Source organism: Sinocyclocheilus grahami, unplaced genomic scaffold (assembly GCF_001515645.1).
Source record: "Sinocyclocheilus grahami isolate Dianchi unplaced genomic scaffold, SAMN03320097.WGS_v1.1 scaffold207.1, whole genome shotgun sequence".
Lineage (NCBI taxonomy): Eukaryota > Metazoa > Chordata > Actinopteri > Cypriniformes > Cyprinidae > Sinocyclocheilus > Sinocyclocheilus grahami.
In genome coordinates this window covers 863394-891337 of record NW_015505386.1, presented here as the reverse complement: position 1 = coordinate 891337, position 27944 = coordinate 863394, and the positions used below count along the sequence as shown (strand labels likewise).

The window sequence follows — 27944 nt, the reverse complement described above, 5'->3', positions numbered from 1 at the left end:
CTCTCTTTCTTCTTTCTCTCTCTCTCTCTCTCTCTCTCTCTCTCTCTCTCTCTCTCTCTCTCTCTCTCTCTCTCTCTCTCTCTCTCTCTCTCTCTCTCTCTCTCTCTCCATCTTTCACAATCTCTGGCTCTTTTCCTTGGTTATATTTCCATGCAAACTTGCCAAACAAGGGCAAAAATTGTGGCTATAACTCAGATGAACTTGGTAGGTGAAATATCGAAAGGCGTAAAACCGCTTCCTCTAATACAAGATAAGGAATGGCCTCGTTCTCTCTCTCTCTTTTTCTCTATGTGTGTGTATATATTTATGTATATATATAGATAGATAGATTTATATATATTTATATAGATTTGTAGAATAAATCTTGTCTGTGCAAGAGAATGATTGAGATGAGTTTTGGGCAGAAGCTCTTCTTAGACTACTAATCTAGTTTGGCTGAGCCCCTGTGGGGCTCTGTAGATATCGCCTTGGCTTTAGCCATGTTCTCCAGCTAAGAGCTGTATGAGAAATCTTTCTATCCCTGGTGGTTTTCTTATTCCTCTGTTATTGAACTGCAGTTCATCCGCTTACTTCATAGGCTTTGCACCACTGCGCAGACTGCAGTGTCTGCATTAAGATGACAATCCCATCTCCGTCTAATCCAGATCGTCTCACTTCCGAGTTAATTTCTCATTGGGTACAGCCCCATCATGGCCTTCCAGTGTTGCCCTTTCCCATTAGTCCTCAGATGACCTGAGATAATGAGTTTCTGGAGTGGCACTATGCCTTTGTCCACAATCTGTCGTGTCCTTACACAACCATGTCATTAGCAAGAATGGACATGTACATTTCTTAAGCCAGACACGTGACCTTGTGGTTTTGACCTTGTTCCCTGATTGCTGTCGAGTGGCAGAGGGCCTTTAGACCACAAGTGTTTGTTTTAGAGCAGGTCAGCTCGTGTTTGGACCGAGTTCTGGTCAAGTGTGTCTGAGTATCGCCACTTCAGTAGAGGAAATGTGTGTTAAAGTATTCAGCACTCACCTTTTGTACTCTTTCCCAGTAATTGCCGATCTTTGTGAGCTGATTTTGAATTTAAGAGGAATTTAATAAACTATTTGTGTCATGTAGTCTTGAGGATATTGAGGTAAAGAGCTAAAGTGCATGTCAAGCTTTCAAATACTAGGAAGCAGGCTTCTAAAGAGAGTGTTTTTAGATTTAGATCTGATTTTTACTTATAACCTATGAGTATTACCTTTCTTTTTGACTTTTTGACTTAACTTTGACTTGACTTAAATGGATGAATATTTAATATTTTTCAAATCTAAACAGCATTATTTGCACACTGAATCTCCTATCACCTTGGTGTAAAGAGTAATATTGTGAAATATTATTACAGTTTATAACCGCAGTTTTTTTTATTAAATATATTTTCAAATGTAATTTATTCATGTGATGACAAAGCTGAAATTTAGTAGCCATTAATCAAATTTTCAGTGTCACATGATCCTTCAGAAATCATTCTAATATGCTGATTTGGTGCTCAAGAAGCGTTTCTTATTATTACCAATACAGTTGTACCGCGGTAATGAGATGCCGACCACGGTGTTGAGGTCATCACTGTCATCACCGTACTTTTTTTGCAAGGTATTTTGCAGGAGGAAGCTAGAGGTCTGCATCCCAGATCTACATGACCAGATTTCTTGCGATGCGGGATTAAATTCCCGAACAAAGCACGGTAGCGGTCAGTAACTCTTGTGTAATTTGAACCGGAGCGGGCGGTCTAAAGACCGGGACACACTAAGCCGACTTCAAAAACTAGCGGCGACGAAGGCCTACGGTGTTGTCGCCTCACGTCGGCAACGTCGGACCAAAAAGCTGCGCTCGTACACACCGCACAGACTACAGCCAACGGCAAACTAACACTTGCGTTCTGCGCATGTGTAAGAGGAATTAACTGTCTATATCAGCAGCTATACTATATTCGTCATTCAAAAGGAGAAACCGAAACAAAGATATACGAGATAAATGCAGATATACGAAACGTAAACAAAGCAGGGCTTGCTTACAATTTTGAATATCAGTAACGTTGATAACTTTAATCATTTTAAGCGGCTCATGTTGTTATGAAAACATTTGCGTATTAGAATGATTGGGAAAGATCACGAAACATTTAAACATCCGTCTGTCTATACCGCCTTCATTTACGGGCTTGTTTTCATCACTTTCGCTTTAATTCTCGGGCACTGACTCATTCGCTAAACTGAACATCCAATCAGTGCTCTCAACATGTTGAATCGGGCGAACTGCCGCCGACGTGAGCCCGATGAGTGGAACACACCAAACAAACTAGCCCGACCGTCGCCAATGGCCAACCGTCGGCTTGGTGTGTCCCAGCCTTAACAATATCCCGTTCCCGACGTCCTTTCAGATCTCTTTACTCACTCTTATTGACCACCAGTAGCCTGCACTCAGGACTGTTATGCTTGCGCTGCACGCACGGACCAGTGCTTTCTGCGTCATGTATTTTATTTGCGGGGTCTGTGCATGCAGCATGTGCATATGTACTGGTGGTAAATATACGGCCCTCTGACAGAACAGGCAGGTTGTCGATGAGTGACAGAGCAGAATAAGGATGGCAAAGCAAAGTGTGGATGCGCTGTCCTTGAAGGACGTTCAACTTGGACTGGAAAATGGTCAGTTTACTGCTAAGAAACCCACGTCAGGCAAGTCTGACTCGGGACATTCTTCTCAGGGATGTTAAATTGCTCGCTTAAAAAGTGATTTAATTTTGCAATGGCTACAAGCCAACGGTTTTGTTCATATTTTACTTATAATGTTAAATGACAAATGTTTGTTTAGTTTTTTTTCTCTGTGACACTTTTTCCTATTGTGTTGACAGCAAAATGTAAAACTAATTTGAGTTTTACAAGACGAATAAAATAACAAATATGGCGATAAGCCGCCAAACCGCATGATTTGTTGCTTCTTCACCGAGGTAAGAAAAAATCCCATACCGTCACAGCCCTATTATCAATTGAAAACAGTTGTGCTGATCAATATTTTTGAATAAACAACATTTAATCTAAATAGAAATGTAATGCATCTTTGCTGAATAGAAGTATTTATTTCTTTAAAAGGAAAAAAAACTTGCTGACCCTTAACTTTTGAATGTAATTGTATATTGACCAATATTGGATATTTTATTTTTTACTTTATTTAGACGGATTAGTATAGATTTATTTTTGTATAAAATTTATTATTTATCAATTATAAAAACAGTAGCATTTAAATAACGAAAAACAAAACCTAAAACCTGACTCCAGTCTGAAATTCTAGTAAAATTACAGTAAAATCATTGTTTTATCTCCATCTTTTTCATAGTAACAACAGCCATGTTTACCATATTTAGTGAATTATCTACCTTTTATGTCATCAATAATTATAATACATCATCATCAAGGAAACTAGAAAACGGCTCATTTGATTAGATAACTTTTTATATATAGCATTAGTAAGTGTTATAAATCAAACATCACCACACAAACCATGAACCTGTTGTTTTTATTATAGCCTTCATTAATAACTAGCCCATATCTCAGTCGGTGACTCCGACAGTGAGCATGGACATTGAATTAGCAATCCTAGGGCCAGAAGTAATTATAAAGCGGCTATTTTCTGACATCAAACATGACCAGTGTTATGCCTCTAATTTTGTTACCGCTAATAATACCGGTGTCAGTATTTAAAGCTACTCACTCCTTTTTATTTGCTGCCACCTGACATCTCGTCTCCAGTCGGTGTGTCAACACCAGGAACCAGCCACACATTTATCCTTAATGAGTATATCTGTCCAGTGTAGCGGAAAAAGAAAAGAAAAATGAAATTCACACTGGACACAATTATAATAAATGGATGCAAATGTATTATGGTGGGGAAAAAATACTTTCCTCTTCATCAGATAATATCTTTGACACCCCTGCAGTAGATTATTAATGATTAGATTTAATATCTGTTTTACTTCCTTCTTCCTGTCTGTATAAATATATCTTTTTCTTTCTCTCTGCCTGTTCCTGACCCCCACATTTTCATTGCTCTACTTGTTTGAAGTGTACGTCCATACGAGATATTTATTTTAATTCACATTTTCCTTCTGAGTGGGTATATACACGTATGATTACATTTCAACCTACGCACAACTCTTAATAACAGCCCATCCGTTTTGTTACTGGATTGTGTTCGTCAACATTATGAGCATTTTCCAGAATCAGTGAGGCATTATTATTTATTGAACATTAAAATAATGACGTGGCGTTTTCGTAGTGTCTGTTTACACTAAGTGCAAATAGCCCGCCTTGTTGGCAGAGGCTATTTACACTAACTCCACCCACCAATGTGTGATTGGGATAGTCAACACTGAAAAAAGACGCATGTTACACATCAGTTTCATGGTAAGGTGCGTGCTTTTTGACGGGATCGACCCGAGTTCGAACCCGTCTTTTGGCAAACTTTTTTTTCTCCCTTCTCAAATCTGATATCGCATCAGAAAGGCATTTATTTTCAATAAAAATGAAGGAAATAATCAAAAAGTTGAAAATAAAGTATTGGGTAGGGTTAAGTTAGATGTAGGGAGGGCTTTATTGTCCCAATAAGGTGGCATCCTTTTAATAATTTGAATTAAAATTATAATTTACACTCAATACGGTATTATTGCGTACTGTTTTATAATGTACGACAGTAGGTGCAGATAATTGCCGCTATTTGCAATTAGTAGAAAATATTACTATTTTAACAGCGTAAATAGAATCTATAACTATTTTCACTTAGTGTAAATAGCATATACTTAAAAAATACTGCTATTTTCACTTAGTGTAAATAGAATCCATCTATCGCAATTTACACTTAGTGCCTTAATGTTTTACTCAGAGTTTTGTCAAATTCACAGCATCGCAGTATACTGCAGTTTTGCTGTCAGTGAAATCTGCGATAAATGTGCCAATTGCTGCTTCATTTACAACTGTAAACTGTAACTACAGTCACTCTTGACATTTATGATTCGCCATTTGAGATCCAATCAGGTCTAGTGTCAGTCCCAGACGGCTTCTGTCACTGATTTGCCCAAATTTTCCAGGTCCATGACATTTCTTCAGTGTCTTTGTAAAGTTTACAGTGATGTCTGCTGTGTATGGCACATAAGTCAAGGACTGTCATAGATCAAAAAAAATGTGACAGCTATTTAATTGATTTATGCCAAATACTAACAGGACATATAATGTGTGTGGTTTTCCCAAAAAAATTGTAATAGCTTGCAGCATGTTTTAATTGTCATCAAAAATTAACAATGAAATCTCACAAGCAAAACATTAACCGTATCATATTTATTTCATGTTTTTAATGTCATCCACACAAAATTTTGCTTTATTTATTTCAGCTATTTTTTTTTATTAAAAGTAATTTCATATTTTACTTTATCTAATAGTTTTTGTTTGCAATTATAACCTTTCTTCAATATTCAAGACCTCAACTCCTCAGTTACTCATTTTTAGAACTTTCTCCATCTGTCAAAAAGGTTTTAAAGAGGTAAAAGAGAGCAAAGAGCAAAGGACCATCATCAGCTGACAGTTAATTTAACAGCATCAAGAAGTCTAACCTGTGGGTTGATTTCTTGAGCAAGACTTCTAAGTTGACCATGTTTCTTTCCTTTCAATCTCTTCTTCTCTTTCTCCTCTCTCAGGTCTCAGTCTCGTTCCCCCAGCCGCAGAGACAGACGAGCTCGCTCTTCAGACAGAAAGCGTGATGAGAGAGAGAAGGAGAGCTACGGCCCAAGCACCTACCGCCTTGGCAGCAACCCAGCACTGGGCAGGAAGCGTTCCAGATCAAGGTGGGGAGGCACTTAGGTCACATCAGGCTCAAAAACACAAACAAAAAAAAATATTTTAATTAAAAAGTATTATTTTCTAAATGTATTTTATACACTGTTTTAAAAGTTTGGGGGGGCGGTTTATTCAGTAAGAAATTACTTTAGCAAGGATGCATTAAATTGAAACGTAACATTAAAGACATGTATAATGTTACATTTAGATTTTTTGATTTCAAATAAATACTGTTCTTTTGTACTTTCTATTCATGAAAAAAAAAAAAAAGTATCATGGTTTCCACGAAAATATTAAGGAGCACAACTGTTTTCAACATGGATAATGCACTGATATAATAATAATAGTATAATAATAAGATTAACAATAATAAGAAATGTTTCTTGAGCACCAAATTAGAATATTGGCATGATTTCTGAAGGTTATGTGCCACTGAAGACTGGAGTAATGGCTGCTGAAAATTCAGTTTTGAAACAACTGTTTTCAACATGGATAATGCACTGATATAATAATAATAGTATAATAATAAGATTAACAATAATAAGAAATGTTTCTTGAGCACCAAATTAGAATATTGGCATGATTTCTGAAGGTTATGTGCCACTGAAGACTGGAGTAATGGCTGCTGAAAATTCAGTTTTGAAACACAGGAATAAATTACAGTGTGACACATATTGAAATAGAAAACAGTTATTTTAAATTGTAATTATATTTAACAATATTCCTGTTTTTACTGTTTTTGGTCAAATAAAAGCAGCTCGTGAGCATAGGAGACTAAAATACATTTTAGAAAAATGTACCAACCACAAACTTTTGAACAGTAGTGTACATATACAAAAATATGGCCTATATATATTTTATTTTATTTATTTATTTATGTTTAATTTACAGTGGCACACTGCTGTGAATACCAAATATAATGACAGCAGGAAGAACATGTGTTTGTATTAATGGCAGCTGTGATATGGCCTCATTTGAAACCCTCTAGCTGTATATCATCACAAGGAGCAGTTTGGCTGATTGTCAGCATGCATGCTGCTGTTCACAGTGGGTAAAAAGTGCTTTCCTAGAGTTTCCTCAGAGTCTGCAGCAGGCATGATCTTTTCATTCACTGTAATCCTTCTATTGAAGAGTCCTGTGAGACTGCTATCATCACACTACCCTCTCTCTCATTTCCTCTACCTTCCCATTATTTTCTTACCGACACCTATATGGTGCTAAAGCACCACAGAAAGAAACGGTCATGGTGACTTCTCAGATCTCACCCGGCTTTTATGTCATTGGTTTTTATCTGAGCAGCCCACTCTCTCCAGTGCTCTTTAAAGCTTAGCTGAGACATTTCTTCATATTCTGCTGCCGAGGAGGTTGCAAAGACTTTTTACACATCTCCTACAAAAGATAAAAAGTTCAGCATCTTTCATTACACCCTCAAACCTTTCTGGTTTGAACTGAGGGAAGAATTGAGATGGAGAGATGGATGGTTGGATCACTTACAGGGTTTTAGTGAGGTTTGGTTTGTTAGAGTGATGATAGAAGCGTCTCAGATGCAGAACCTCGCTTACATGCAAGCAGAGGAAGATTGAATGCCTGTCTTGGACTAGGCAGCAGCTGTTGTCTTGGAAATATAGCATAACGGTTGGATTACGGAAGTAAAATATAATTTATTCTCTCCATAGGAAGATATATTTTTACAAAATATGTAGCCTAAATCTTTCAAGACAGACCAGCCACGAGCTCTGAGGTTAAGCGATGGTATGTGCTTCTGTAGAAACCATAAGTCACAGCGAGTCACTGCTTCACATTTAAAAAAAGAAATGTTTTATAGCCTAATTCTTTGTAATAACTACACTACCCATGATTCTAAAGATTCATTATTCAGAAAAAATCATAATCCTATCCATTTGTATATTCATTCATTTGTTATACTTTTAAATGCTTTAGAATTTATTATTAACTTGTAATCATATATGTGTATATATTGCATATAAAATTATTAAGTTATTACTGTTTAAAAATGTATAAAAAGTCATATAATTAATGACTAGAATAATATAAAAATTATTAGAATAATATTTACATGATGTATTAAGTTTATCAAATAAAATATTAGTAATACATAATATACATACAAATATATATATATATATATATATACAGATATGATTTATAATATTATAAATTATCTGTTATGATTGTCATTCACAGTGGTTTATGAAATGAGTAGTTTATTCCCTCATAAAATATGTTAAGTACACAGTGTTTAACCTTTTCCTTTTTTATGATTTTTATTTTTGGTTTAAACTCAAAAGTTTCTGCTTTTCTGATTCATCTCAGAGCTGAATGGCTTTGTTCTTTACTTTTATTAAAGTTTTTTTTTATTTATTTTTTTATCCGTTTTGAAAAAATTAATGGGGAAAAATACATTCGGAAGTCTCTGTTGATCTCCATACCGCTCTCCTGTCCAATAAGCTATAAGATAATCTTAATCATGCCAATCAGACAGGGTAAGTGAGAGGCCTCATGTGTTTCTGTCTTTTTGGATAAACTTAGATCTATTTTCCTGTACTGATTCAATTAGTCATAATAGTTTATGCCTCGGGTGGAATTCTTGGCACGTCTGCAGCAGCGCATTTTTAACCTCATTGTGTCTCCTAGGACTGCTTTGATCCACTCTCCAAATATGTCTTGTCATTTTGCTACAGTGCCACAGGTAATTAGAGGTCACTATGCCCATTTACTGAAGGTGGGTGCTCCTTTATAAATGTATTTTTCCAACTAAAGGACATGCCTAAGGTATTCAAATAAAATATTCATAAAGGACAGCCTGGGAGATAAAGGCCCCTTGATATGGACTGTGTATGTGCTTTTTCTCTGGAGAGAGCGCACACGCTGTGACTGTTATGTGCGATTGGCCTATTCCAGTCACCTCGCTGATGCAGTGCTGGATCAGGGGTCTTGCTGAAGGGTCGTGTGAATGTTTTAAGACCCCACAGTGTTACCTCCTGTCAAACAGTAACTCTCACTTCACTGCTACATCCACAGAGCTGCAAAAATCAATGCTTGTTTAGCTCATAAAATAGTTAGTGAAAAGTGAAATACTTTATATTTTGTATTATGTATTGTTATTCTAAACCTATGACTTTCCATCTTCTGTAGATCAAAGAAAGAAGAATTTTGTGAATGTCAATGAATTCAAAAGAATTTTTCCAATCTAACAAAAGCATATAGTGGCATCAAAAAAGCAAAAAAACTTTTTGCAAAATTCCAGTCTGTGCGCAATATTCCAAATCTTCTAAAGCTATACAATATACAATAACAATTTTATTTATATAGTAAATTTGATACAGAGTGGTAATTTACATAAAAGTTCTTTTAAAAAATAGTAAACATAAAAAAAGTTTGAAGAAATAATTGAAGAAAATAATAGACTTATTTAAAAATGAAGGCAGACATGCTGGTATTAACCTAAAATGTTCCCCTCTCAAACTGTATTTGCCTTTTGATGCAAAACATGCATTAAATACAAATGACTCACTGTATATGCATTCGAATAGTGGTGTATGTGTGGGAATTTGAATTGAATTAGTCAGACAATACAGGAAGCTGATGTGGAATTTAAAAAAAAATAACTAATTTTATCCATCCATCCATTTATAGGTTTATTCTGAATTGTGCTCAAACCTGGTGGGTGGTGATGTGCAAAATTCCCCAACCCAGACCCTGATTTAGTCTGTTTTAGTCACAGTCTCTGTACACTATTTAATGTCATCCATGTAATTGTGTGGTTTCACTTCCCCAAAACTACTTTAATAATGATTTCACCCCATGAAGTATAACAGCAAACCCTTCCCTCTAGAGGCACGTTGGTCCTTGCCTGCGTTGTTTGTGTTTTTCTTGACCACTTGTTTGTTTAATGATTAATTCTGCAGGGGCTTTATTGGAAATTCAGGGTTAATAACTTTCCTTCGACTGGACGAGGGGATGGAAGGCAGCGGTGACTTTAATTCTGCAAACAATTAAGTATAACATCTTATCTGTCTTCAGTGGGGGAAAAATGTACTTGTTCACATGGATGCATAATTCTTTTTTAAAAATGATGTTTTCTCAGCCTCACATGCTCAGGGCCTGTCATATTAGAAATAATGATATAATTTTATAATCAACATATCAATTTTTAATTATCACATTGATAAATAATCAGGTTAGACGCCATATTGAGTTTAACACGGATGAAAACGAAGCTTTGAGGTAGCCTATCCACCTTTTTCCTAACACTGCGTTGTAAATTATGGGAGGCACTTCTGGTTTGGGGAAGTTCCACTCAAAATGACTGCAACAAATTATTTCAAATCACAAGATTGCGCTACAAATAATCCTTATCAGTTATTTTGACTGAATGGGCTGTAAATTTGAATTTATTTTCTATTTTCAGAAGTAAGGAGAATAGCATTACGTTTGGTAGGCTATATTAATGTGGCGTGATATAACAACAATGTCTATAGAATAGCTCTTTTCAGCCCGCTGTATTATTTTCCTCCTAATTATTTTCATGTTTTCTTCCGCTGCAAGTAAATGAAAAAAGACAACATATACTGTGCATTTGTGGTCTGCTCTCCTGATTTAATTTACGATATAAACCATGAATAATTCCCTGGAATGCACTAAGAATCTTTCATTTTTCTCCCCAAATCATCCTCATGTCTCTTTCCAGGTTTGTTTTCACACGGATGCAAATGTAATTGTTACATATTAATGAAATTTAACATGTCCATAATATTGCTGCAGATAGAAGGAGGCTCTTTATGAGTTATTCATGGTATGTTGAAGGTAATGTTAATGCTTTTACATTTTTTAATTTCCTTTTAATGATCAATGGTTGAAGTTTTTGAAAATGCGTATTATTGCATTCATAGAACAAACCTTTTGCTGATTGTTTTACAGTGTAAACGGAAGTTACTCCCATAATTTGCACAAAGCGTCATGGGAAAAAGGTGGATAGGCTTATGGCACGCACGTTATAAGCGTCCTAGATCACATAATTTTCAATAATTTCTTATAATGTAATTTTGGCTGAGTTATGATTGAGTTACTAATTCAGATTATGATCAGAAATTATAGACGTGTTCAGGGAATTGGGCTCAAATTAACAAAATGATTCGATTAAGGACTTTTTGGGCGAAGGCAGATGAAGTAATTCAAATAGTTCATGAACGAAACCTCATGAATGGAGCTGTGCTTCTAAATCGTAACAGGTGTAGTTCTTGTGCGAAGCTACGAGCACGTTAGCAGAACGTAGCGTGCCAAAGACGTGCGCAGGTATTTTTTATTATTATTTATTTTTTTATTAAGTTTTGACATCTCCCCTGAATTGTTTGTCAGTTTACTAGTACTAGGTAGTAGTAGTACTAGTATGTGGCTCGTTAAGAGTCAGCGCTGCTGGCAAAATTCTATGTTGCTTATTGAGTGCGCCATTATTAAAAATGAATATGCCTATCCCTGTCTTTCTACATTATGGTGGGTTTCTGAAAACCTGAGATGTATTGCAGCTGTTAATAATGTCCCTTGAAATGCTGTTCACTGGTTTGATTCTGTAGTGTTTTCTTAGTACCATCTCAACTTCTCTACCACAGTCTTTCTTGGGGCCATCTTAAGGGCTCCCCGTAACCTGCAAGTCAAGCCAGCTTGTCTTTTGTGGTGTCGAGACAGTGGTTGGTAGGGTCGAGGGAGAAAAAAGGGAATATTTTATCAAAGCCATAGACTGAAATGTTTCAGTGGACATTTGCAAGTCAAATAGTCTGTGGGATCAAGGGGCTTGACTAGAGCAGGAATCCTGGGAAATGTGTAACTGCTTTATTCTGATGCTTTATACCTCTGCCTCATGTTATATCAAAGAATATGGTTTGATGCGTCAATTAGAGAGTGTTTATAAAAAGCAGAAATGAAGCCTTGATTCTCACACATGCAGAGGCATGGCACTCTGTTTGAGTAAGTGTGTCCCCAAGGTCCTTCACCTCATAAGGGGTTGATTCAAGTGGGGAGGCTGCATAAATCCTTGTAAATCCATTCCTGGCGCTGAGATGGTCCTCTCATTTTTTTTAAACACCTGAAACATTGTTATTTTAGCTGCTGGATGAAGTATCTCTTCTCTAAGTGCTCTATTTCCCTCTGTCTCCCCCTCTTCTCTGTCTTGTTTATAGAAGTGCTATTTGTCTGTAGCTAGTCCATGTCCAGAAAGCAACATTTGTCCAATGCTAATCTTGAGGAGGGAGATTTTGTTGAGGAATTATGGACTTGTATATAAGTCTTATTATACAGCTCAAGGTTTTTGGCTGTACAGTGTCAACAGACTTGCCCAGTTAGCTGAGCTACACTCAAAAATATTGAGGCCTACATTTAAGATTTATGTATTTGAATTGCATAGGAAAAAAAATCAGAGTTTTAACATGAACTTAATGTGATGTACAGTATATTTGTAAGTCATAAATAAAACAGGTAATATTTCTGTACTCAATATATCATGGCATAGTTTATTATTCATTTATATCTTTTTGATTTAATTTAAGTTATATTTTCGAATGCATTTTTTATCAGTTCATTGTGAGGAAAAAATACATTTATTCAGTTAAAAAGCATGACCATGGTAATATATGCTTGGATATCGAACAAGCAGTATTAAATAAAAAATGTATGACTAACAAATACGCACCAGATTATTAGTTTATGGTAAAACTGTGCAGTCCAAATGTAAATACATGAATCTCACATTTATGTCTAAATTTGTGCTTCACATCCACAGAAGGGGAAAAAATGAAAATTTGGCCATCATTTACCCTCATGTTGCTCCAAATATGAATGTGTTTTTATTATTATTATTATTATTCTGCAAACATAAAATGAACTTAATTTAATCAATGCGAGCAATGTCACTATTTTTTCTCTAAAGTGACTTAAATATCAGGTTGTTTTTCACTAAAACCAATCAGTACACTTAGGTAATGACTTTTTGCTTACACTTTTGGGTGCTTTATTAAGCATTCAAATGATGCACTGCCATTGTATTGAATTGAAATTGTTTCAGAATTACATGAGGTGAAGAAAATTATAACAGCTTTTTCATTTTTGGGTGAACTGTCCCTTTAAACATGAACGTCTCCTAGAGTGAAGGTTAATTATGGCTGCTGGCACTGCCCACCTCACTAGATTGAGGACTCAATCAAATGCCCCCCTCCAAACGCCAAACTCATAAATTCTCCTACCCAGTGTAGCCAGCGTGCGGCTAAATGTCATTTTAACTTATGACCTTGCTGTAGAGGACCGTGTAACTTAAGAGGGGAGAACTCGAGGCTCCAGACACCTGTGGAACAAGCCATCTGGTCAAAGTCCCTTTAAGGTTTCTATAGTCTTTGGTCTGGTCGCCCTGTGGAAAAAATCCCAATCAAAACAAATCAGCTTCAGTTTGCGCCTGTCTAATTATCCTCTTATGAATTCGAACGAGCGCTTGCCTCCACGGGGTGTGCAGAATCGCAGCGAGGTGGAATATCTACTCGCTTTTCTTTTGAATTCTTTGTTTCTGTCATTAACTTCCCGCATCGTCCTGAGAGGATGTTTTCAATCTTGTACTCTTTGTGTTTCTTGTGTAATGAGAGAAAAGAGCGTTTAACAGGGTTCGATCACTTTCTTGAGCTTGGGCTGCTGTGCTCTGGTTTCGCTCTCTTCAGCGCTGCATGTTCAGACTGATTGAACTCGGAGAGAGTGAATGAGTGCATCAAGCTTTGTTGCACCTTCTTTCACAGCCCTACAGGCCGATGCTCACTGGAGAAGGTGACCCATGGGATTTCATAGGCTTTTTTCATTCTCTGTGATAGAGCTGACTGGATGAGGACTGAGGAGGACTTTTAAAAAGTAATATCACTCTCCATTTCTCACGTCTTCCACTTTGGAGTTTGCAGTGCAGTGTATGTAAAAAGGGAGACCCTGTTCCAAATGGCATACTTAATGTAGGCTTGTTGTCTCATGGCTTTTCTGCAGTCGTGGGACTGCAGGGTGATGTAAAAGCAGTCTTTGAGTTGAGTCCAAGTCAAGTTTTAAATCTTTCAAGGACAAGTTTAAAGTCAAGTCCCAAGTTTTTACTTGTTAGAATAAATTTTTAATATGGATGCACCAATATTACACTTTAGGCCAGTATTGATAAGCTGTCAGTTGATTTTATGTTGGATGATAAATGAATGATATTACAATCTATACTTTTTTTCAAAATAGATAAGAAATTAAATAGTAAAAACTAGAATCGGTTGTTCCCAGAGTGAGTTTAGACATCATAATTTTATAATGCACGGTATGAAAAAATTGGGATTTAATAAAGATTACTTTTAACAGTGGTATTAAATTATTATTGCTAACATTTTACAATAGGTTCTCATTTGTTAACGTTAGTTGATGCATTTTTTAATAGCAACTGACAACGAGCAACATTTTTAACAGCTGTGTTTAATCTTTGCTGATGTTTGGTTATAAAAAAAAATGATTCATAATGTTAACATACAACATTTGATTTTAAAAATGCATTAGTAAATCCATGCAATGCTATAGAAGCATTGTTCATTTATTTTAATGCAAACCGATGTTAACTCATGCTGACAAGTGGAACCTTATTGTGAAGTGCTGTCCTGTTTTAGGAGTAATTTAAAATTGAAGGGGAACATCATTTTGCACCAAAAATGATGCAAAGGAAATCTAAATGTAATAATGACTGATATCTGTGTATGAAAAAAAATCTCTGATAAGTGATAACCAATATGTTTTGAAAAGTTTGGGGTTGGTCAGAGTTGCCAGGTTTTGGCAACAAAACCTGCCCAATTGCTACTCAAAATTAGCCCAAAACTAGCCCAATGGTGTTTTGAGGGGGTGCCCCGGTTAAAATCCTGTTCCGGGCGGTAAAATACACGTTTTTTTGGCAAGGTTCCCCTGGTAAAATTTGTATTCCAGGGGCTAAATATCACATTATTGGGGTCGCTTCAACCAACGGACATAAAAAACAACCCACGACAACAGTGTCAAAGTAGCCCAAACATTGGGGTTGGTAGAAGTCTCTTATGCTCACCAAGCCTCCGTTTATTTGATTTAAATACAATAAAAACAGTAATTTCTTTATTTAAAAAAATCTGAATGAGCAGGATCATTCCTGCACAGAGGTGATCAGTTTGAACTCCACTGAGAATGACACTGAAGGCACAAAACCTTTGTAAAAATACAAATGCTCTTGTTTTATTTCCCAGGACAATGAGACTATGGCATTGCTTTTTATATGAGCTTAGCTTGCTAGGTTTTGTATGTTGAGTAAGAGACACTGCGGAGGTCATGTAGGTGAAGCCTTGACATTTTAACCTCCGAGCGTCTGGTTCTGATTTTGCAGATGCCCTGTGTTTTCACACGGTCTGATGGAGATCTCAGACTTGGATAACAGTCCACTCTCGTCGCCCACTTTTTACAAATTATCTGGTGTTAAAAGATAGCAAACCTGCTAATAAAATGACGAAAAACGAAAGTAAACCAGTTGATCATGGGGCAAAGTGATCTCTCAAGCAAACTGCAGTCTTAGAGACAAGATGTGATTGCAACATGATTACAATGCAGCGAGGAGCGTAATTTACCTGCGGAGTGTGCCATTGTGTTTGTCCTGTGGCATACACCCACCCTTTATCAGGGAGAATAATGGCCTCATCAGTTCTCGTCTTTCTTGCCTCTGCACAAGCGTGAATGTGCCTTACTCTGTGGGGCGGATAGCCAGGGAAGATACGGTATCATTTCACACAGAGAGAGGCTTTTTGTTAGGGCATGTGATGAGGCATGTTCAGCATCCCGAAATCACGCATCTCCTCCATGAGATTGCATTGAGCTCACCTTCGGGCTCTGTCACTATCAAAAATAGTTTTCCTTTATCTTCGTAACATAGGGAAGCTGATGTATCCATGTTCCAAACTGAATATAACAGCTTCGTACTCCACCTAATTGGCTTCCACATTTACGCTGAAGGGCACTTAGATACATAATAATTTTCGGTGCGAGTAATGTTTCCCATTACGTCTGCCCTTTTATTTTCTCTTTCTCTTGCAGCCTGTCAAATTTCTCTCCCGTTTCGTCTCGGTATCTTTTTCTCACTCGCACACAAATGCACAGTCAGTCGGATTTCAGATGTTCTCAGCGTCCCTCGTGGACGTTTGTGTCCATATGGCCGGTCTCTGTAGACGCCTGAGAGAAATGGAACGGGAGTGGTCAGAATCCACTTCATTTAATTACTCGTTGTGTTTTGTTTCGTAGTGTTCAAGTGTTTATTCGAGAGGATATTCCCTGTAGGACTCAGCTGGACTCGTGGCTTTTTGTTTGAAATGTTTTAGTTATTTATTTATATTTTTTTATTTTAAAGCATCGGAAGAGGAGGACTGTGGGGGCTTAGCCTGATTACGCGTTAGGGGCAGTATTTGATCATGCCTTTGCAGCTGTTTGCTAGCTGTGGAGAGAAAAGTGGCTTCAAAAGAGTACGTTTTCAGTGGGGAACCCTATAATGCAGGTTTTGGCCTCCTGTGGCTTTGTAAACAGACACTGCTAAGTGCTTTGATTCTTTATACCCCACTTTTTGTGCTTGAGACCAAGATTTTCACCACTATAAATGTGGTAGGTCTCATATGCATAAATGCAGCTTTCTTATTTGAGTGTAGCTTGGAGGGAATGAAATGAAGGGATTTGTGGGGAATGATCGAGCTACATGCTCTGCGCAGACAGATCAACAGAATCCAGCTACACTTTAGTGAATTACTGTGGTTGAATTTAATTGCGACATAGTAAAGAAGGGACACTATCTGATCATTTTATGGTCTGTCTTGAAGCTATATGGTCTAATTTTGTCTAATTACGTTATGGGTAACCTTATGGGTGTCTGGGGAGTCTGGGACATATTGCTACTTTGACCTTATTGGTTTATAGTTTCTATTCATGTAAAAGGCAGAGTATTGCTCTATGAGGTTTCTTTTTAAAGGGATAGGCCACCAAAAAATTACATTTATGTTATTGTTTGCTCACCCTGCTGTTGTATTGTTAGTTTTAGAACTATCCTTTAGTGCTGTCAAAATGAATGCGCTGGCTGGTATAATTTAATTAATGTTTAATTGCATTAAATTTCTCAGCACAGTCTAGAAACATTGCTAACAGTGTATTAATCTTATAAATACATCATTAAAAATATCCTTTTTTAAATTTACAGTAACCACAACAGGCACATGGAAGCCAGATATTCTCTGTCAAAGTTCATTATCAGAGGACTGTTCATAAAACGTTACTTGTATGTAGGTGGTGCACAGGGTAATAAAACACCAGCAGAGTAACACACATAACATTAAAATAATGCAATTATTAACATTAAATAAATAAGATCAGATTTAACACAAACACCCTACTGTACATTACAGGTAGCCAAAATTATTTACAAAAAAAAATAACCGTAACTGTAAAGTATATGATAATTCACTTGCAAAAAACTTAATTTGAAAGTATTTTACTGTTACATGTGACATTACACCATTTAACATGTTTCATTGTATATGGTAAGGACCAATTAACATTGTTTAACAATTAACTGTAAAAATTACAAAAATACAGTGCAGGCAGTTTAAGGATTCAAGTTTTAAAATTTAATCGCTCAAAAAGTAAAATTTGTTTTTTACCATTTTTATTATTGTTTTAGTCATAACAATTTTAGTTCAGTTTTAGTTATGTTAGTTTTTCTTTTTATTTAAGCTAAAGAGCAGGCTTTCATTTCCCTTTTTGGTTTTCATTAAAAATAGCATTTTCCTTTTTCACAATTAGCATTTTCCCCCCATTTTATCTTCTTGCACAGAGGAAAGAAGGCCATGACAGGGTTTGAAGCGACATGAGAGTGAGTAAATGATGACAGAATTTTCATTTTTGGTTGAACTAATCCTTTAACATCATTTCATTCCTGTCAGGAGACTACTCCAGCATACCAAAGCAAACCTCTGCCGAACACGTACAACTGACTCTAACCTTCATTTTGTTCTTATATTTCCTCTTGAGCTCAAGCCTTACTTTAAATAAATAAATAAATAAATAAATAAATATGAAGGGTCAGGACTTTTCCGCTGACAGGCAGGGCTAATCAGCACCACTGCCTCTCTGCCAGTCAACCCTGTATCGGGTTTGTAACAGCATAATCCTTTTACGCTAATGCAAAGGATAACAGAGGGAAAAATAGCAGCTCTGTGACACTGAAGCCAGACAGGCTCTTGTTTTCACAGTATTACTGGCATAGAGTCGAGGGTTTCATTCATAATGCTTTATTGTGTGACAGCCGTTTTGAAATGTGCCCTCCTAGTGACAGTTAAAATGGATAGGCCAACGAGAGACATTTCAGGAGCTGTTCATAAGTTACGGAGGGGAACCAGTGAAGCAGAGTGAAACTGAAATGAATGTTTCCCTGCAGAGGGGCAGCCAAGGCCATATCAGCACAGGAAGGGCATGTCGTTTAACAGGCCTCATCGTCTTTAATTAGAATCTGCCCCTCAAAAGTAGCTTGTATTTCTGACTAGACATACAGCTGGCGGCTCTGTGCATGAGACTTTGTTCCGGCCTGGACTTTTCTGTGGTGCGTGTGTACTCCGAGAGAAGTTTCTCTGGCATGTGCTGTGGACGTTTTTGGAAGCATGCATGAAGACACGTGTGAACAGGGGATTGAGTTTAGCTTAAAATGTGCCCCATACAGCACAGGGGCATGAACTTTGACACCTGTCTCACAGTCCGGTCCACTGAAGCCTTTGATCCAGTGTTTTGATTACACCAAGTGTGATGGAGTGGCATATATATGTATATGTGTCATGGATGTTCTGATTTGCTGATTATCTTCTGACCTGTTATATATATTTTTTTAGGCATGCGCGATATTTGATTTTGCCGATATCCGATATGCCGATGTTTTTAAAACCTTTTTAGCCTATAGCCAATACCGATATTTATTTAGTTTTGTTTTGAAACACCACCAAGTCTCTGCTGTGCAGAAATTATAGACAAAATTATTTTTCATTTTGGTTAGTTTTGAGCAAAAACATATTTGTTAGAACTAAAAAACATTATTAAAGTTATTTTTTTATTTAATGAGACTACATTGAAATCTTTGAAAATAACTATAACAAAATCAATCTTTGCTGGGTTTTTTTTTTCATTTTTTCCCCCTGACTGATGCAGTTGAAACCTTAACATTTTATTTATGGGTTTAACATTAATAGATGATCTAAAGCAAAGAGCATTTAAAGCTTCTTGTATTTAAGTTTTTATAATCCATTTGAAAATAGAAATTCATATTAATGAATAAATCTGTATATATTAAATTATTTAATTTACAAGTGTCGTGTGTGATTTTTATTCATGTAAGCTATATCTTCTGACATTTAAATCAAAACAGACTGCTTTATTTATTCAGAACTACAAGTATCTTAATGTCATTTGTGTATTTTACTTTAAGTTTATTACAAGTAAGCCTACAGCGCCCCCTAAGTAAATAAAACACCTTGATCTTAACGCTAGCACACCCTGAGCACATGTATCTATACTTGTCTTGTCGACAAGGCATATCGGCATTTTTTTTTTTTTTCAAATCGTTTAAATTTTAAGCTTTTATCAGCCAATACCGATAACGTTCCGATAATATCGTGCATCCCTAATATTTTTCCCTTTTTTAAATTTTTTTTTAATGCTATTGTGGTTTACTCTTAAGATAAACCCTAAATGACATGTAACAGTAGTAGGTGGTTCTTGGTCTTACCTTAGTTACCTCAGTATTTGGGTTTCTGCTCGGGAAGATTTTTCTAAAAATATTTTGGCATAAGCTCAGCCACTTTTGGTCGTTTCTCATTTTTAAAGTTTGGCACATTGGACAGCATGGACTCCAGTGGGCAGAGAAATTGATCTGCTTTTCTTTCCTCACAAAAGCAGGAGCTTTGAGATGCAATGGGACTCTGGGACTGACCATTGTTTAATGCTTTTAACAGAGTAGCTTGTGAGCGGCTTTGAGGGGTGCAGTGCCCGCTGTCTCTCAGCGCCCGACGTCCCACAAACCAACTCCATTGTTCACTGCATTCTAAACCTGTCCGTCTCCCAAAAGGAAATTGCATTTGGCTCTGTGGATGAAGCATGTGTAGCCACTTGTGTCTTTTTTAAACTAGGCTTAGATGGATCAGCTCCCTCTATAAAAAGACCAGTCCAGCAAACAGCATATTACTCTCCAACACACATGCACAAAGACTCATCTGAAGAGTTGGAAAAGATCAAAAATGTTTCCAGACTCTTAATCTTTTTCGTGTACTTTTATCTTACAGAATGTGAGTTTTCAGTGGAAAAATATAATTTCATTCAGCCTGGTTTCAACTCGAACAACAAAAGCTCCATCTTTTGGTATAGCTCTATGCTGTATAATTATTTTGTTGCTTGCTGTGTCTAATTAGTGCATAAAGGCTACACTTCTTGTTTTCTGGATTATCTTTGGCTTTGAAATCTAACCCTTAGGTTCTTGTTAGACTGAATACAAGACTCTGCATAAATGTTAAGCATCTATGTAGCCGCACATTAAATTAAACTGGTTTCAGTCTCTCTTGGTGAAGCTGCTCTCCCCAGATACGTAGGAACTCTCTTTAGGCCTGTCAGCCTTTGAGAGAATCACTGTCTTCTGTCTTACATGCCACACTCGAACGCATTTTGGATCTTTGCTCCCTTAAGAGGAAAGAGCAAAGGAAGAAATGACTAGGCATAAAGACGCCTCCTCAGAGCTCAAAGAACGGCCCAATTTAAGTGCTCTATCATGGGACCGATGCCTTGCGCTCTACTTCCCCAATGGCTCAGGTACCCGAAGACATGAACAGCCTTGATATTATGCAAAATGTTGCAGTTGTTACCTGCATCAGATGCTATTTCAATATTGGCATAATTATAACAATTGGCTTTGATTGCCGGTGAAAAGAGTTGACGTAAACCTGTATGAACTGCGTGAATGCATTTGTTATTTTAGTGAAAATTTCACCAGACGTGATGTGTGGAGACGTTTCAAAGCTGTAAGACAGCGGATGATATCCTGTACCCGTCCCCAAGGACGTGTCTGCATTATCCTCCTATTCCTCCTACAGCAATCTGGTAGTCTGAAGGCATTCAGGAAAAGAAAGACATTTCATTTCAAATATTATCTTGAAGAACTTCTTTTGACAGTCACATGCATGCGCACTTGAAACTGGGCATTTGCTGTCACCATCTTTTCTAGTGTTAAGCAATGGATTTGTTTTTCGAGTTTTATTTCTATTTCAATTGCTAATGCAATCAAAACATAATGGGTAGAATGTGAGTATCGGCATGAGCTTATTGCCTCTTTCATTCCTGAGAGAACAGAGGCTATTAAACTGGTCCTGAAAGAGAGCTGATGTGCCAGTAAGTTTTGGTAACGGATAGATAGATATTGGCCACAGGGGGAGAGAGTTGTAGTGATTATTTGTGGCAGCATTATGTGCAATTCTCAAGTCGCTCAATGTATTTCAGCCATGCATTTTATTACGTTTTTAAATGATGGATCAAGATTCAGATGGTCATAGGAGGTTCGGCTGGAATGCAATCAGCTATTGTTAGCCACACTGTGGTTAGACTTCATACAATTGTATTGAGGCTCAAACCAATGTTTGCATGTTTACGCAGAGATTCACACATTTCATTAGAGAATTCGTCCCATTTTATGAAGCAAAAGGGACTATTGGCAGCTTCTACGAATTCTTGGGAGAAATTATGACAGTGACAAGTTATCAATCCTCTCTTTCTCTCTCCCATAATGATAGCCCTCAGATGGATTGGATTTGTGCCAAATCCTCTTATCTGATCCTATTGATTTACCAGACTGCTTTAATTGCAGAGGTAGTTTTAAAATCAGAGAGCAAATAGCTTTTATATTTTATCTTATATGTAATCTTTGTTCTTTCTTGAATTTAAATTTTTTTTTTAACATCTTATTTTCCCACCCGTGCAATGTATTTTTAGATTCCACTAACCAAAAACTCTGTGATGACATTCATAAATTGAAAATATGCCCTTCTGCTTTGAAGCTGTTTTAGTTTACTCTGGTTTTAGTGTTATGTGATGTTGCAGTGAAATGAGGTTGTTTTTTTGTGAGTGGTTAAGTGTTTACACGTGTTCACTACCGTAGTGATTCTGACTCTGAGTGCGCCTCTCTTAAGTTGATGAATGTGAAGAGCAGCAGGTCTGATGAAGAGCACTACACTTTGAGGACCATCGAGCGACATTATTAAATATGCAGAATTAGAAAATATGTTTTCAGTTAATAAAATGTTGGTCGCTTTGCAATTCTGTAATTTAGGCCACACCCATATAAGCTTTGATGTTTTAAAGTGTTTGATCGTGTTTTTGTTCAGCAGGTCATGTCATTATCATTTTTCTGTGCTGTTTCTGCTGCGTCACTGTTCTTTAATTTGATATATAGCTGCTCTTGACAAAGCTGCCAGCGTAATCCTATTCACTGACCACACGGTACATTCTACAGATTGTTCATCATTAATTTGCTGGATATAGCCAATGGCCCCTTGCCTTTGGGTGCAGATTAAAAGATATCGGTCCAAGAAAATGTCAGTAGATTCCTTTTTGATTAACGTGGGTGGTTTTCATTTGCTTAAAAAGAAGTGCTCCCTGTCCTTTGTGTATGATATTAATGGGTCAATTTGGCCCCTTGGGCCTTTATTACACCACTGAAATTTGAGTGTTTTCATAGATCAGATTTTCTGCTTGTTTTCTCTTTTTCTCTTGTTTTCCTCATTTTTCTTTATCATCATTTTTTTTTTTTTAGTTTGTGTGTGTGTGTGTGCAATATTTTGCACAATTACCCATATATTATATTATATATATATATATATATATATATATATATATATATATATATATAATATAATATATGGGTAATTGTGCAAAATATTGCACACACACACACACAAACTAAAAAAAAAAAAATGATGATAAAGAAAAATGAGGAAAACAAGAGAAAAAGAGAAAACAAGCAGAAAATCTGATCTATGAAAACACTCAAATTTCAGTGGTGTAATAAATATAATATTATTATACAGATTTATTATTTAAATAAAGTGTACATGATTAAATAATGTATCTTATTTAATAACAAATGTTATACATACATTTCATTCCATAGAAATTGCATACATTGCTGTTATTAATATTGATTCGTCAAGATCGCAAAAAAGAAAAAACTTATATAAAAAAAATAATTATGGCCTCCAAACTACGTGAAGGATACTGTCTTGATCTTGTGAATTAATCAGCACTGCATATTTATGAACATGATTTGTCAAATCTTCAGTTTCGTACTGAAAATTTTTGCACATGCCTTTGGAGTTGAAATGCTGCCATACTTTTAGCTCTGATTCAAAAAAGCTTTTCCCTCAAATGTTTTAATGTACGTTTTTCTTATCTGTGCAGAGGAACATTGCTCATTTTCAGTACAGTGACGTTTTAAATTGGTCCACTTCTCAAGAAGGCTTGTTTGTGAAACCTCCATTAAATTCGCCACTGAAGCCATCTGTTTGCGTCCCATGGCGCCCTGATGAAAATGATCAAATTAGAGATCGGCGAGTAACAATACTGGCATGTGTGAGTCTAGCGGCTGTGCCAGACTCTACCCTTCTCCTTTTGTAGGAGTGTCATGGAAGCCTGTTTGAAGAGAGTAAATGATAAGAGAAATACAGCGGCAAGAGCCATAAGTCACACGCAGCTGTCTTGTTAGGCATCTGGCACCAGAAACCCCGCCGGACAGTATGTGTAGATGTGATGTCACAATGAGAGCTGGAAAGAGAAAACCGTGTGACTGCTACAAATGAGTAGCTTGGATATGCACACCGTGTTACCACCAATCTGGATAATAGATTCACACTAACATTTTGGGTTTTGTCACACAGATTTCTTGTCATTCTGAAGTTGTATGATGGCTTCTTTGGGATGGGATTACTTAATATCCCATCTTTGTACTCTTCAACATAACATATTGTGAGGAACGCCTCATCTAAAACTAGGCGCCTGGCAAGGGAATATCTGTATCTGCTCTCTCTTTTCATGTGGAAAATTACATGGCATCTCGAATGTTACAGTCAGAGTCTGAGGAAAGCGCTTGCCAAACGTTGACAGATCTTCCGCTTCTCTTCATTTCACATTGGTGTTATCTCACTACACACAAAATCTGGGGTGGAACAGAGTACCACATGTGGCATGTTTAATTCAGGGCACCATGTTCCTGTATTTGTGTGTTATTAGCTAAAGAGCTGTGACTCTGGGTCTCATTCACTAATAAATGCATAAACTGTGTACTTTTCATGTAAATTTGAAATAAGAGAGTCATATCTTATATATTTTAATAATTTATCAATTTTAATATTTTATATATATACACATATATATATACACATACATATATACATATATATATATGTATATATATATATACTAGAATTTAGTCAGTCAAAGGCAATTATTCATCCTGTTACTTTGAAAGTATTTTACTCGACAGATTCCATTTTTAATTAATTTATTTTTTAATTTATTAATTTATCAGTGAATCATGATTTTTTGCACACAGGTTTTATGCACAAAAGCGCACATTGGCACGACTGGAGAACATGAAGGCTTGCTGGAGATAAGACAGACCCGAGGCCCTTTTCCCTTCTCCCGTTTTTTAATCATAAAGGTGACAGTGACTCAGTAATCAAGGGAAAAGCACCATACCCCTTTCCTGAAAAGATCCAGTGGCTAATTAATGGAGTACTTTGAAAGGGTTAGCCATCTGACCGTAGGGATCCATAAATCAGAATTCCCTTCCGCTCGGTTTACTTATAGATCCAGCGTTAGTATGGATGCAAAGAGGCCGGGACACCCTAAACTTGTCACTCATTCACATGAATGCATCTGAGCCCAAGCCTATTAGCAAAATGGATTTAGGGAGAGAAAGAAGGACGATGGTGCACAGAAAAGGAAGCCCAGATGAGGTGAAAAGAATCTAGAGAGGGCATTAATATTCTCTTAGGCCTCCATTACTCAGTGAAGGTCAGAAAAGTGTTTCCAACACCAAAAGGGGGGAAAAGGGAACCAAAAAAAATTTATCCAATGTACTGTACAGAGCTGAAGTGGTGGCCCCAGCAAGTCAGTGGAGCAAGAGAGATAATCCAGTTAAAATGAGAAATGTCAATGCCTTTCCATTTGTCTACATTAATCCATCAGTAGATCCATGTGCACTAATGGTTAAAGTGATTAAGATTGATATTTTTAAGCTCCACTAAAGCTACCAGATGCACTTGCGATATCGACAGAATGTTTTGTCGCTTTGCCTAAACCAGTAACCCTTCGGAAGTTTTTAAAAATAGGAAGGGTCATGTGCTCATCGCTGGCTAAGTATAGATGCATATTTCAGACCTCAGAGTGTTTGTCCACTGGGTGTTGAATGGAAAGGCTCACTGATCTGGCACGGTGACTGGCCTTTGTCAAGTTTCACACAAACTGGGGCATGGCATGTTGTGAGTTTTCCACTGAGGGATCCTTCAACCCTTCAACTCAGTATACCACCCACACTGAGACACTGTTGCCCTTTTTCCACAACAACAAGAGTCCAAGTAGTCCTCATTCAGTGAACTTCCACCCAGAACTGAATTGAAAATGCCTGTTAAATTACATTTAAACTCCTGAATTTGAAATGAGGTAGCGAACAAAATGCAGAGTTTAATATAAGTTTAATAATTCGAAATTCACCAAAAAAAAAAAAAAATCAAACCATGACTTTTAACTAGAAAAGCCAAATACAAATTCCAAATGTTGGCATGAAGTATTAGGCTATTTTTCTTTTTGAAAAATGTAAGTTTTGCACAGCTGCTCCAGGCACTTTATTTTACTCATCCATAAAAGTAGTGTAAGTGACATGTGACACTAAAGACTGGAATAATAGCTGCTGCAAATTCAGCTTTGTCATCAAATGAAAAATAACATTTTAAACTATATATTAAAACAAAGTTATTTAAAATTTAAAAACAGCTGTTTTTACGTTTTTTTTGTTTTACGGACTTTGTGATCACAAGAGACTTCTTTAAAAAAAAAAAAAAACTTCCCAAACCCAATCTTTTGAACATTACTAAAAATAAATTTGAAGGTTATTCTCAGTTTCTGTGGTGTATTTATTTATGTACAGGTTATGTGGTAACAGTCAGCATTATGACAGTGGTAACATGGGCTTTGAAAAAGAATAGCCAAAAAACATTACTATTTTGATGGAAAGGGGGTAACTGAGACCCACATTACCTAAAAAATGGACACGTCCCACAGGAAGATCTCGGCCTACTAAATTACAGTGTTGTATGGTGGCATCTGCCATAAGAATAAACCTCAATGAGTGAAAAATAGTGACATTATCGACATGTTTGAAGTCAAAATCTCCAACTTCAGTGTACCAGATGTCTCTAAATTGTGGGTGTCATTTATGACAAGGTGTGTGATTAGAAACCTAAGATGATTTGCGGGGATATCTGTCTCTTCTTCTGCTGGCTATGGTTCTGAAAGGGCAGGATGGAGCGTGCTGTAAATCTGCCCCTCTAACTTACACCTCGGCCCTCCCCAGGACATGATCTCCTTTAGAGAAGTGCACCATCTTACAACGAAATGTGCAGCAGTTGTAACAACATTAAATTCTGATAAAAGATTCTTGCAGTCACGTGACTCCAAGGATGCCTGGGATAGATTTTAACACTGTGTTTGGGAAGCAAGCATCTCTGTTTCATGCTAGATGTTCTACTGGAACGACCTTTCTCAGTCTGTAGTTCTTTCTGGCTCTCTTGCTTTTCTCCATTTTTTTCCCCCTTTCATCTCCTTAGGTGTACAATACCTGGCGAAAGTTAACCATTAGCATTACCATTTATCTCTATGGTGAGTCTTATTTACATTTTGAGATCTGGGGGTGGGGGTGAGCTCAATCACCTGAGCTCAAAAAGTCATGTGACTAACGAATCTTGAATTGTAGAAAAAGCATATATCTTATTCCCTTCACTGGTGACCGTTTTACAAACCTCAAAAATATCAGGTACTGGTACAACATTTATCATAATATACTGAAATCTTTGCCATTTATGTGTTACTTGTCAGAAAACAAAACTACTTTTAAATTGGGGGAGAAACATCCATATGGTGTAGATACATAATCTGCCAGCCAGACGTTGACCCCTTAGTGAGAACTCAATCACGTAAAGAGATTTTTCTCCAGCCTTTGGTTTGCGAGTGTGTAATATGTTTTCTTTTAGTAAAATTTTAATCGCTTTTTGCATCTGTTTTTAATTGTTACAGAGACTGAAAAAGGTTTTGTCCTTAGACATTTAATACTACATCACTGAAGAACTTCAAATAATTGAAGTAATGTGTGTGATGAGTAAAGCAGGTTGTAATTTCTAAATGGCTTTCACACTGAGGAGTGAAAAGGTCTTAAATGTGTGTCTCTCAGCCATCTGTTGCATTGCCTTTGACATTTAAACTCAGATACTGGCTTTGAGTATTTCTGTGAACTTCAAATACTGTGTTCTCACTCGCTGTCCTCAGAAACACACTCTTATGGTGCCATTTCTTAAGGGGTGAATTGTTTGGAGAAAGGTTTTGTGGACAGGGCAATGGTGTGTAATTGTTAAAAGAAATTGTGTGTCAAAATGCCCCAAGGCCCAATTCCCAACTGTTGGACAACACAATGTTCCATGTCTTGTGAGTAAGAGGAATGTTTTTATGGACAGAGTGTCATAAAAGGGCATTTCAAACTAGATTTGTACTTTTGAATGGAGCCTATCTGTGCAAAACTCCTCATCATGATGCTAGGGTGTACCATTTGGTTCCTGTTTTCTCAGGTATTCTGAATGGTTGTGAATGTATTGCTGTATTGTTTCTTGGAGTTTTTCAGTGGTTGTTAGGTAGCTGCTTACTAGCACAAGTGTAAAGAGCCCCCCCCCCCCCCCCCCCCCCCCCCCC

At 36.8% G+C, this 27944-nt stretch overlaps 1 protein-coding gene across 1 annotated transcript in view; it reads left to right on the top strand.

Annotated features, from left to right (window-relative positions):
* Nucleotides 1-5873, top strand: part of LOC107595704 (splicing factor, suppressor of white-apricot homolog) — a 110832-nt gene extending 104959 nt beyond the window's left edge. Inside the window, exon 19 of the mRNA XM_016286199.1 lies at nt 5711-5873. Coding sequence (XP_016141685.1) covers nt 5711-5873 — 163 coding nt within the window. The remainder of the gene's footprint in view (nt 1-5710) is intronic.
* The last annotated feature ends 22071 nt before the right edge of the window (nt 5874-27944 follow it).